Genomic DNA, 12,016 nt, shown 5'->3' with positions numbered 1-12,016 from the left:
CTAAATTAGTAATTCTATTGATCAAAAAAGCTTCCCGGTTTTATTTCACTCATTCAAATGCATTTAGTTTAGTCTATTTAATGCTTACGTGAATTCAGTTTCAGGTTAGAGTAGTAATCCATTCTTATCGAAAAACACCAGTAACTCAATACAAAATTCAAAAATTAAACGCTACCAACTACCAACTTGAAAATGAAAAATTATTTCAATAGGCATACAATTTTTGATCAAAAGATTCAACTGATTAATATCAATTATCCAATTTCACACATCAACTAATCAAATTCCTCAATAAATATGTCATCAAGCCCACTAATGTCACTAGCTGAAAAGACAGCTCACAAAAGAAACCTAGTGAAAATAAGACTAGCAAGATTTGGTAGAAAACATCAACCAGTATATAATATAGTTGTAATGAAAGCAAAAAAAGCACAACAAAAATTACCAATAGAAGTAATAGGTACTTATAATCCAATAGCGACTCCAAAACCAATACATGATGATAGTATACCTATAAAAGATATATCTTTAGATTTTCATAGAGCAAAATATTGGTTAGGTATGGGAGCTGAACCAACTCCAAAAATTGCTTGGTTATTTAAAAAATGTGGAATATTACCTAATTTTTGGCCTAAAACAAGTAAATTATCTCAAGAAATTAATGAACCTGTTATTGAAGATATTAAAGAAGTTCATGAAACACCAGTGGAGAATATTAGAAGAAGAGGAGATAAAAAGTTTTAAAGAAAATACTGTACATAGTTGAACGAATTTCATGAATATACATTAATTATTAGATAAAGAAATCATTGATTCAATTTTTTATGAAAATGAAACCAACCCCAATGAGATTTTTTGTGTTGAAATAACTTTTTAAAAGGATTTCTAGATTTTGTTTCAATTTTAATATCAAAATCACTCAAATTTTCAAAATTATTCTGATTAAGAAAACTTGGAATCCATTCATGTTGATCATGATTAGGACTTTCTTGATTGATTCTACTACCTCTATTTTGATCTTGAATTTTTGGTGAATTATATTGATAAAAATCTGAATTTTGTTGATCAAAAGATGCAATATTATCATCATCTAAATTTAAATTAGATTGATTTTTAATCATTCTATATTGTTGTTTAAGAATAGTATAATTTAATTTGTTTAAATTATGATAATTCTTGTTCACAAAAAGCACCATTACATCTCTAAATAAAATTTTGAATTCTTCTGTATCATCATCTATTTCATTTTTATGTTTTAAATAGTTTTTAGTCAAGGACATGATGTTAACAAATAAATAATCCATTTCTTTGACTAGTTGACTCACACTTAAATGACTTTTGAGTATTTCAAATACTTTAGAATTTGGAATCAATTCAATAATAATTTTATTTACCAAATTATTTATGGTATTTACATCAGAATCTTTTTTTGCAACCATTTTTAAAGTAAGTAAATTTAATAAACTATCCAAAAGTTCATAAACAAATTTGATGTCGTTAAGTATATCAAAGTTATTTAATAGCAGTAAGATCAATTGAACCAATTTATAGGTTTGTTTGAATGATTCATCTGAGAATATAAAACTTTGTTGGCTTATATTTGATGAAATAATTTTAATAATACAATTCATTCTATTATTTGATAAAAATGCAACAAAACGATCTTTATTATCATCGATATTAATTATTTCTAATATTGAATTGAAATAATAGTACATCATTATGTTAAATTCTTGAATATCTCTTGAAGTCTTGTATGGTGAATCATCAATAATCAGAATGATTTTCAGGAACCATATGTTTAATTTACCTTCATTTGGTAAACAATTAATACCACCTCCATTTGTTTCAACTGAATCTTTAGATATCAAGGCGACATCAGACACAGTAACCTGAGAAGTGAATGAATCATACATAGTCACTATTTGGTGTTGTATAAGTTCTTGTAAAAGTGTTGCAAAAAAATATAAAGATTCTACACAAAACAAATTTCAATAATTTTAGAAGAAATAAAATAATACAAATTTATTGATTATTAAATTTTTATACAAAACTTATCTTTCTATGGATTAGTTTAATCGAATAAACCGAAACCCATATCTTCATCAGATTGTTCTTCTTCTTCTTCTTCAGCAGCGGCTGGAGCAGCTTCTTCAGCAGCATCACCACCAGCTGAAGCAGCAGGAGCAGCAGCAGCATAAGCTTCTGGATTAGCTAATCTATCTTTAATAGCTTCTGAACCTTCAAAAGTATAATCAGTAGCAATAGATAAAGCTAAAACGTTTTTATAGTTATTGATTAATGAGTGACCAACTGATGGTAAGGTTGGGTAACCAATAGCTAATGAGATTGAAGCAATGGTGTTAATAGCACTAACGAAATGGCTGATTAATTCATCATCAGTAATATCTAAGATTGATGATGGGAAAACTTGACCATTATCATAAACTTGAACAACAGTCATACCATAAGTGAAAGGAGAAATGTTTAACATATTTAATAAAGTAGCTTCTGATGGACCAACTTTACCATCTTTATCAACAACTTTAACATCTGAAACAATTTCAATTGTACCTCTAGCAATTTTAGTTGGAACACCTAAAGCTTGAAAGAATGAAGTTTTACCTGGTTCCATACCAGTGTTACCAGCTGGAATCCAAACATCAGCTGGAGCAACAGCACCAGCTCTTGCTGGGGCAGCAACAACATTAGCAGTAATAGTATCTCTAATAGTTTTTAAATCACTATTTGTGAAAATGAAACCAACATTACCTTTAACAAATGGTAATAATTTTTCATAATCTGGTAATTCTGAAAGGAAACCTCTTAAAGCTCTTCTAACCATAGTATTTTTACCCATTAAAACTACAGCATCATTTCTTAAAGCTTTTCTGATTTCATGCATTTGTTGTGAAGAAACATTATCAACACCAACAACAAAAATTGATTTGTATTCTTCTAAAAGTTCTCTTAATTTGGAGAAGTATTGTACTTTTTTATCTCTGGTACCACCCATTTCGACTTGATATTTAATATGACGATAGGAATTTAATGGTCTATGATGATTTTGAAAGAAGTGAAATAAACTATGAGTTGTGTTGATAATATAAATTTTTCAATAGAGACGATATTTTTCAAGTGCGAAAAGCCCTAAAAGTCATGTGACTCAATAAACATGGTAGCAATACTTGTTTTATACTATTAAATTTTCGAAAGACGTATTTACTTACAGTAATTACCTCTTCTTTAATGTGTTTAGAATTTAAGGTATTTCGAAATGTTCATGTTAAGCTCGTTTTAGTTTGGGTTTGTTTTAAATATCGGAGAATATGTTTAGCAGCACCAGAAAAAACATATTCTTCGATATTTGAAACAATTTATCCGATAATGAAGATTTACATAAAATACCGATAAGAATCAAGATGTCCAAGACTGATTTTGTTCGAATGTTTGGGAACGTATAGAATCGACGAGGCGGACTTGAAGTGACTGATACAACGTTGGAAAACTTGGACGAAACTCGAAATCGTCCAAAATCTTTAACCTTCGCTTCAGAGCTTTTTTATTTGTTTGACATCATCGAGTGCTAATCAGTTACTTAACACGTATTTCATTATGAAAGTACTTCAATCAGATAAAAGTCAAGAGTGATTGAAGCATAAGGTTTCAAAAGAAAAGCATTTAAAAGAATAAGATGCCGTTACACAAAGAGTAAGTATGAAACAAAACACAAAATTTACATTATCTTGAGCATCAGTTGCAAAATCATTATTCAAAGTACAAAATATTAGCATCAATTACTATTATAATTTTTAACATTCAACTGAATCTTGAGAAGACAAATTATGATCTAAAATTGGTTTTTCAATTTTAGTAATTGGAAAATGTTGATCTTGAATTTTTAAAATTTTTGAATTGATCAGATTCAATTGAATTGAAATAGTTTCAAGTTCAATTGAATCAAGTTTAATTTTTGAATTTAAATCTTGAATTGTTGACTCAAAATCTAATAAATCATTAAAAGCATCATTCACAAAGTCAATAAATTTTTCATCTCTATTGTTATTGTTATCTTCCAGAAACATGTTAACAATATAATCATCAAATGTATTATATTCCTTTGTAATACTTCTTTTCAACCCAGTACTATTTCCTAAAAATTTTAAAACATTATTAACTGAAGTTATTTCACTTTTATTTTCATCATAATTATCACCTAAATTTTGTAAATCCAAAGAACTTATAAATTCATAATTATTTCCTGTATTATTATTTAAAGCTTTTAAATCTGGACTTATCAAACAATCAGTTAATTCATTCGTATCAATATTTAATAAAATTGAATCTGTTTGATTTTGATTAGGCAGATCAGTTAAATTTCTTCCGTATTCGATTTCACTTGAATATGATTGATTATATTTTGGATCTAAAGTACTGTAATTTTTTAAATTTTTATTAGTTTGTGGAATATGTGGTTCTATTGGAGTTGAGTGTGATAGTTCAACACTTAAAAATTCTGGAGTTGAGTCTGATGTGGAGGACATTGTGGTTGTATTTCTATGTTGATGTAAATATGTAAATTGGTTGCCAAAAAATTGAAATAATTTAAATTTTGCAGCAAAAAAAAAGAAGAGATTATTTTATCATACAACTTCAAATCAATGTACGAGACTACAGTTTTAATCATTATTTTCATATATTCATTAAAATGTTACATTAGTTAAAAAACCTATTGATTTAGTCTATCTATTCTCAAAGTTTATCATCCAAGTCCAGAATTTTCATAACCAGAACTAACAAAAGTATTTTTTAAATAAATATTCCAAATTTTATCTAATTTAGAATCACCATCTTTTGGATGTTTACCCTTTTTACCTTTTTTACCTTTTTTATTTTTATGGTTTTTCTTTTTTAAGGTCTCAACTTTAGATTTAATTGGTTTACCTAATTTTCTTGCAAATTGTAACCATCTATCAACAGTTAATACATCTAAATTATAAATTTTATCATCAGTTTCATATTCAATTTCATAACCAAATTGTTTTTTACCATCATTTATTGATTTTAAATCTGCATAATATTGAACATATCTTTCTGGTGTGAAAGTTTGTGGAATATAAGCTGGTCCTAATTTTGCTGTTTTTGGCATTGGTTTAGGAAAAGTTTTATCTCTTTTTTTTAAAAATGACCAAACACTATTATCGGAATCTTCTTCATCAGTATATTGATCTTGTTTTTCAATTAATGTTTCAATAGATTCAAAAAATTTATCCCATGGTTCAAATTTTGTTTTAGTTATTTCTTTACCTAAAGTTGTAATATTATATTCCCATACTCTAATACCTGGATTAAAAGTTGGTACAATTGAACTTGCAACATGAGATATTGAATATCTTTCACCAAATGAACCAGATTTTTTTTTACCTTTAATTTTTGCATAAACTTCCTCTCTAAAAGTTTCCATATAATCAACTTTATATTCAGGTACACCACCTTGAATTCTAAAAAATGAATCATCAAATTTTGAATCTAATGCATGATAAAATGATGAATCACCTATAGCATCAGTGTCATCATCTTCATAGCTATTTTCAAAAACATTAATCATATTTGAATTTTTAATTGATTTATAAGCGGCAACACTATCTAAAGGAATAAAATGATCTAAATTCATATGACCATATAATCCACCAATTATAACATCTCTAAATTCATAAATCCAAACAATATATTTTCTTAAACAAGTTGGATCATAATTTTTTTCATTTGGTGGTACATGACCAGTTAACCAAACTTTCATCTTACGAGCTCTCATTTCTTTTAAAACATAACCTAACCATTCAAATAATTTATAACCTGGTTGTTTCTTTTTATCACAATTATCAACTAATGGATTTGATTGATATAAATATAAAGTATTTATTGATAATATAGCTAAATGACCAGGTATAACTTCTTTAAAAAAATAAGCACCTCTATTAAAAATATGTAATTGCAGTTGTGGAATAAATTTTTGCCAAATTTGAAATAATTCTCTTGTTTGTAAAGTTGGACCTATAGAAAATAAATTATGAGGATAAACATCATTATTACCTAAACTTGGTATTAAATCAATTTCTAATTCAGGAGTGTTTTCCTTTTTAAAAGTTTCATACATTATATGACTTACTCTTTCATTCATTTCAAATATATTTTGTTCAGTTCTTGGATAATTTCTATCATTATCATGACGAATATTATCTCCTGTCCATATAATAAAATCAATTTTATCTCTTAAATTTTGTGCAATCCATGATATTGTATCATTCATTAATATCATTGGTGAATCACAACCACTTATTGCATCTCCATATTTATGAGCTGTTCCTTTTGAAGAATGACATGCATCTTCAAATGATGAACCTTCTTTAAAATAAGGATCAGGATGAATATCAGTTATATGAAGAAATCTTCCATGAATTATTTGTTCACCTTTTTCATTTGATATTATTTTAATTGGATTTTTATGAGTAAGACCTAATTTTGTTAATTCATCTTTTTGAAGTTGAGTTAATTCAATAATTTCACTTGATTTCACTACATTTTGATTGTTTTGTTGTTTTGAAAATGGTAATGAAATGTTATTTGGTGAATAATTTGTAAATATTCCACTAAGATATAATAGTGTTATTAATATTATCAAAGGTATAGTGGTTATACAAATTCTTTTAAAATATGATGATAATTTTGGTCTATGATGATTATGTTTCTCATCTAATGATTCCATAATGTGTTTCTATACATATGTCTATCTAGAATGATATAAATAAGTGAACCGGTGTTATAGTCTATCAATGATTATAAAACTGATTGAAGAAATTAGTTGATACTTTGATAACTCAACATCATCTAAACTAGTTGTAAATTACAATATTCAAATTGCTTGAATGAATATTTTCTTAACTTTAATTTTGTGTAACTTCTAATATTTTCTTCTAACTATTATTATTTGGTCGACTTAAGACATCGAGCACTACTTACGCACAATAATTATCGCCCTATCTGCGGTACAGTATTATAAAATTGTAAATCAAATGAAACACGTGTGGCGTAGTAAGTCCGCTTTCTTTAATATGATTATCTATAAATATCTAAGTCTCAACAACAAACTAATATTGATAGCATGATCAGTCTGAAGATGAGATGTGAAATAAAGGTAATTACTACATGATCAACTTCAAGAAATTAAGTTTTCAAAATTTACTTTTGACTGCAAAAAAACAAATTGATCTTTACTAATATATCCGCATCGGTCTTATTGAGTTTTACTGAATAGGCAAACTTCAAACTCTTGAAAAGACGAAGCTCAATGAAAGTTGTTTACTTAAACTGTTTTACTTTAGTGATATAGAGTTCCCTGAGCTATTCAAATACATTTGTCATCGATTAATTGATCGTCAATGTGCATATTCTATTACACCCATTATTCTACATATTTAATCTATATCCACTTGAAAGAGACTTTCAATATCTGAGTTAATGAGTCAAGATCATAATCTTCTTTTGTCCCATACAATGATAGATTATCCTCTTTAGATGAGATGCCAAATTGTTTAGTAACAGATTGATTAAGTATATTCAGAATCTTTGGGATCTATATTTGATGAAAAGGCAGTTAAATTTCCCTGAGGGTTTACTTTAAACATGTTAAAACAAGTTCTACTTCAAATTTCAAGAGCTTTCACTTGATCTCATTGAACTAAAACTTTACAAAAGATGAAAAATATGACCTTAAGTATGTGGTGATAACAATTGGTAAGACTCAAATATAATGAAAGAAATGTTACAAATAACTTTAATTTATTGTACCCCACTTTATTTATGAAATTTCAAAAATATATAAATATTTCAATTTTGCCACTACAATTTATAATTCAAATTATTTCCACAACAATTACACTTCAATCAATTATCATCAAACTTCAGGTAGTATTGAATAACAAATTACTAAATGTCATAATCTCAAGAAGAATATTCCAAGTATCCCACACAAGAACTAAAAGCAAGTATCAGAGTAACATATAATCTAGCGAGTTTCGTTAACCAGCAATAATGTTATGAACTATGGTGATTAAAAAATCGCAATTGGTGTCAACTAAATAGCTACAATCAGAAACTACATGTCAATAGTTCTTATTTGCAGAATTTGGATTTGATTTCATAGGTGCGTACACATAACGTATCTAAAAGTTCTGGCATTGAGAGGATTGAATATGTTTAAGGTTTAGCTGTTGCAACTGGATATACACACTAAACTGGGTAATCTGAGAAGTCAAGTCTCCAGTGGCTGAATTCTGAGATAGGAGCTATTAGTATGTATTTTTTGATTGTATTTTGAGTTGTGCTATTTATTTGACGATCTTTGAATTTTGGATCACCATAGTTCATGATGATATTATTGGATCAAAATCGACGAAGCTTATTAGATGATTTGTTACTCAAATACTAGCGTGATATCTTTCGAGGGTAATTTGAAAATATTTGCGATATTTTTCATCAAGTAAGTATGTTATTACCATTTTTATGTAGTCTAGTATTTATCGTTTTAAGATTTAAAATTTCAAATATGAAATCAATAGTTGTAAAATTGAATCAAACTCCATAAGCTAAATGGATGTCTTCGTACTAAAGTGATGGAAAAGAAATCAAACTTCAGATATATATCTTTACATAAGCAAATGGCCCTTACGCTACGCTTGTGAATTTTAACAAGCTTAAAAGTCAATTAACTCTTAAAAGCGAATCATATCTTGTACTATACTCTATCTCACCCTCAAAAACGATTGATAGGGGTTAATTTTTTCTAACCTTTCAATTCAAAACATGATTGATCCAACGAAAGGTAATATTTAGAATTTACGAATTCAAAGGTACGAAAAATTTAATTTTATTCACCTTATTAAATAACTCTAACCCTTTTTTTGATTTTTTATACGTATCACATATTATAAAATATGATATAATATGAAACCTAATTATATAACTTCAAATAGTAAATTAATTACTTAATTTAGATAAAATTGAACCTCTATAGTGATGAATAGTTTGATTTTGTAACTTGAAACTTGAAAAATTTAAAAAAATAATAAATATCGCGTAACTTTAAAAATCAAAACATAAAACCTGTATAGAAGTAATAATAATAAATAAACCCTATTTTAAAGAAATTGAAATTATATAATTGGATGAGCCAGTAATTCATACATTACATACTTTGTAAAAAATCCCATCCGGTAGATTATTCATTCAAATACATGTAGAGTTTCACAACTGGTAAAAGCAAAATTCTATCTTTTATTCGAATTTGAGCAAAAAAAACCCTTTAATATGCTAATTGATTAATATGAAAACAAAACACATTAAGAATATTATTCGTTTTTTAATTGATTAATTAATTGCATAAGAAACACCTTTTCAATTTAATTTAGATGAGATTTGTTACTTTAAGCATTCTAATTCTATGCTTCTATGCTATTAATTAAAGAAATTGGGTATTTGTGTAATGAATCTATACTAATTAATTTACTTGTTTTGATTTTTAATTGAATTTCTAAATATCGCGTTTGTTTAATTTAAGTTAATTAAGGGAACTTCTTACTTCTTATTAGTAATATATATATCCTCAATTTCCACTTTATATTTATCAGTACCAGTTCAGTTTCCATTACTACTTGTATATCATCATCAATTGATCAAAAAGAAATCAATCTATACACTCATTTAGACATTTCAAATTCTTCAACTTCTTACATTCGTTTATAAAACACACACACAAAAATTATGATTCATTTACAAACACCTAAAAAATTAGATCAAAATCAACATACTTCAACTTCCGGTTCATCTTCATCAGCTATACCTTCATTTGGATCTTTACAACAATCAAATACAAAACCACCATATTCATCATCATCATCATCAACAAGATTTTCATTACCTCCTTTATCATCTATATTATCGAATGCAAATACAAGTCATTATAAAGATCATCCATTGACAAATACCAATAAACAAGTAGTAACATCATCATCTTCTTCATTTCCTTCAATTGATACTTTTAGTACAACTGATAGTACATGTTCAAATACTCCAATAACTACATCATCTCCATTTTTCAATAATAATGAATATAATCATCAACAACAACATTTTCCAATTCATTCATCATCATTTTCATCAATTTCTTCAATATCTTCATCATCTGCCACTGCTGCTACCACTAGACCTTCTCCACCTCAAAGGTATCATTCATATACTACTACATCATATCAACCAAAAACTATGCCAACACCACCACCTTCAACTATTTCCAAGTCGCATTCATCCATACATTTATCATCAAATAAATCAATAAATGAAGATTCCTCAATAATGGATACAAGTATATTAGAATTACGTAAATCTAAAACCAACAACTTAAAATCAAATTCATCATCATCATCATCAATAGTAACACAATTTAAAAATTTAAATAATGAAGATAATAAACAAAATAACAATTCAAAATCTTATGCATTTATATCTCATTCACCATCAACTTATCCATCTCAAGAACCATCAATAGATAATGCACCATTAGCAAGAAGAAAAAGAAGAAGAACTTCACCCAATGAATTAAATATATTAAATCAAGAATTTGAAATAGGATCAACACCAAATAAATTAAGAAGAATTGAAATTGCTTCAAAAGTTTCAATGACTGAAAAAGCTATTCAAATTTGGTTTCAAAATAAAAGACAAAGTTTAAGAAAATCAAATATTATTGAAAAAGAAATTTGTGAATTACCTGTTGTTAATATAAGTATTAATCAACAACAAGAATTACAAGAAAAACTTCGTCAACAACAATTACAATCACAAGGAACTGAAGAATATGAAGGATCAGAATCAGAAGATACAGAAGAATCAACAGAATCAATAGAAATTACAAATCAAATAATTGAAAAACCTATACTTCATAATAATATAATTTCTTCAACTCCATTAAAAACAAATTTATCAATTCCTTTAATTTCACCATCACCAATAATAACATCACAACCACAACCACAAATTCAATCAATTCAAAAAGTTGTTGCTCCAATTCTTAATAATAAATTAATTGAAACAAATAAAAAACAACCTTTTGAATTAAATGATAATAAAGGTACATCAACAATGACATTTAAATTAATTCCTTCTAAATTAACTCAAAAATTACAATTTGAATCTTTGAATTCTAATTCTTCAATAGTTAGAGATAGAAAAATTTTAGGTGACTTAACTAATAAATTTTAGGTGGTTGATTGATTAAATCTAGTGTTTAGTTCTTCTTTTCTTGTATTTTATATAGGTGTCTTAATGATATAATCATCTTTTATGAATGATATAATTCTATTCTATGTATATTAAAGTGATTATCTTTATATTTTCAGTTAGTTTATTGATGGGTCTGAAATTGAAATACATACAATGAAAAAAGAAGTCTTTTTTTTCAGTAATGAAATTCCCTGCTTTCGACAGGGTTTAGGATGAGTTTGAAACTTTCAACTAATTAGTATTTCATCCTCTTTCAAAACTTGGTAAAGAAAACTGCTTTTTTTATAGTATGATTATCTATTTCAAACCCATCAAATTAATTTGTTCCTTTCCCAGGTGTTTCAAAGATAATAAGTATAAACCAAATGTTTGTTTGTTTTGATGTTTGGTGGGTACCTGATGTTGCCTGCTTTACTCTTCTTACGTAATTATTAATGATCTATAGTGAATTATCTACTATAAAACTATATGTATTTAATTTAGAATGATACGAAACTCTATAAAAAATATCAACAATTTATGTTATCACGTGCACTACTCAAGTAGTACACTTAAATTAACGCAGAAATAGATTGATACACAATCGCGTATTTTAAGTCTTCAATTGTATTGATAACAACCATTCAACGAAACTGAGATCCTCAATTTGACCTAGAGATAACTACAATTTTAAACAAGT

At 26.9% G+C, this 12,016-nt stretch overlaps 6 protein-coding genes across 6 annotated transcripts; 2 read left to right on the top strand and 4 right to left on the bottom strand. All coding sequences in view use genetic code 12, as the record gives it.

The window, feature by feature from the left end:
• Positions 1-297: 297 nt before the first annotated feature.
• KGF55_004413 (mitochondrial 37S ribosomal protein bS16m) lies at positions 298-744 on the top strand (the record flags this gene model as incomplete). Its single annotated transcript, XM_051759314.1, has 1 exon — positions 298-744. The coding sequence occupies one exon, from the start codon at positions 298-300 to the stop codon at positions 742-744; it is 447 nt and encodes a 148-aa protein (XP_051612973.1).
• A 62-nt stretch (positions 745-806) lies between these two features.
• Positions 807-1,916, bottom strand: KGF55_004412 (uncharacterized protein; the record flags this gene model as incomplete). The annotated part of the gene is made up of 1 exon (XM_051759313.1): positions 807-1,916. One exon carries the CDS (start codon positions 1,914-1,916, stop codon positions 807-809), a length of 1,110 nt encoding a protein of 369 aa, XP_051612972.1.
• Positions 1,917-2,074: 158 nt separating this feature from the next.
• On the bottom strand, positions 2,075-3,016 carry RPP0 (60S ribosomal protein uL10; the record flags this gene model as incomplete). The annotated part of the gene is made up of 1 exon (XM_051759312.1): positions 2,075-3,016. One exon carries the CDS (start codon positions 3,014-3,016, stop codon positions 2,075-2,077), a length of 942 nt encoding a protein of 313 aa, XP_051612971.1.
• A 796-nt stretch (positions 3,017-3,812) lies between these two features.
• Positions 3,813-4,544, bottom strand: KGF55_004410 (uncharacterized protein; the record flags this gene model as incomplete). Its single annotated transcript, XM_051759311.1, has 1 exon — positions 3,813-4,544. One exon carries the CDS (start codon positions 4,542-4,544, stop codon positions 3,813-3,815), a length of 732 nt encoding a protein of 243 aa, XP_051612970.1.
• Positions 4,545-4,762: 218 nt separating this feature from the next.
• On the bottom strand, positions 4,763-6,766 carry PHM5 (endopolyphosphatase; the record flags this gene model as incomplete). Its single annotated transcript, XM_051759310.1, has 1 exon — positions 4,763-6,766. One exon carries the CDS (start codon positions 6,764-6,766, stop codon positions 4,763-4,765), a length of 2,004 nt encoding a protein of 667 aa, XP_051612969.1.
• Positions 6,767-9,819: 3,053 nt separating this feature from the next.
• Positions 9,820-11,316, top strand: YOX1 (Yox1p; the record flags this gene model as incomplete). Its single annotated transcript, XM_051759309.1, has 1 exon — positions 9,820-11,316. One exon carries the CDS (start codon positions 9,820-9,822, stop codon positions 11,314-11,316), a length of 1,497 nt encoding a protein of 498 aa, XP_051612968.1.
• Positions 11,317-12,016: the final 700 nt, after the last annotated feature.

The sequence above is a fragment of the Candida pseudojiufengensis genome (genome assembly GCF_024610245.1).
Source record: "Candida pseudojiufengensis strain CBS 10847 chromosome Unknown scaffold14, whole genome shotgun sequence".
NCBI lineage: Eukaryota > Fungi > Ascomycota > Pichiomycetes > Serinales > Debaryomycetaceae > Lodderomyces > Lodderomyces pseudojiufengensis.
Note: the sequence above shows the minus strand (reverse complement) of the source record. Positions and strands in the feature narration are given on the sequence as shown.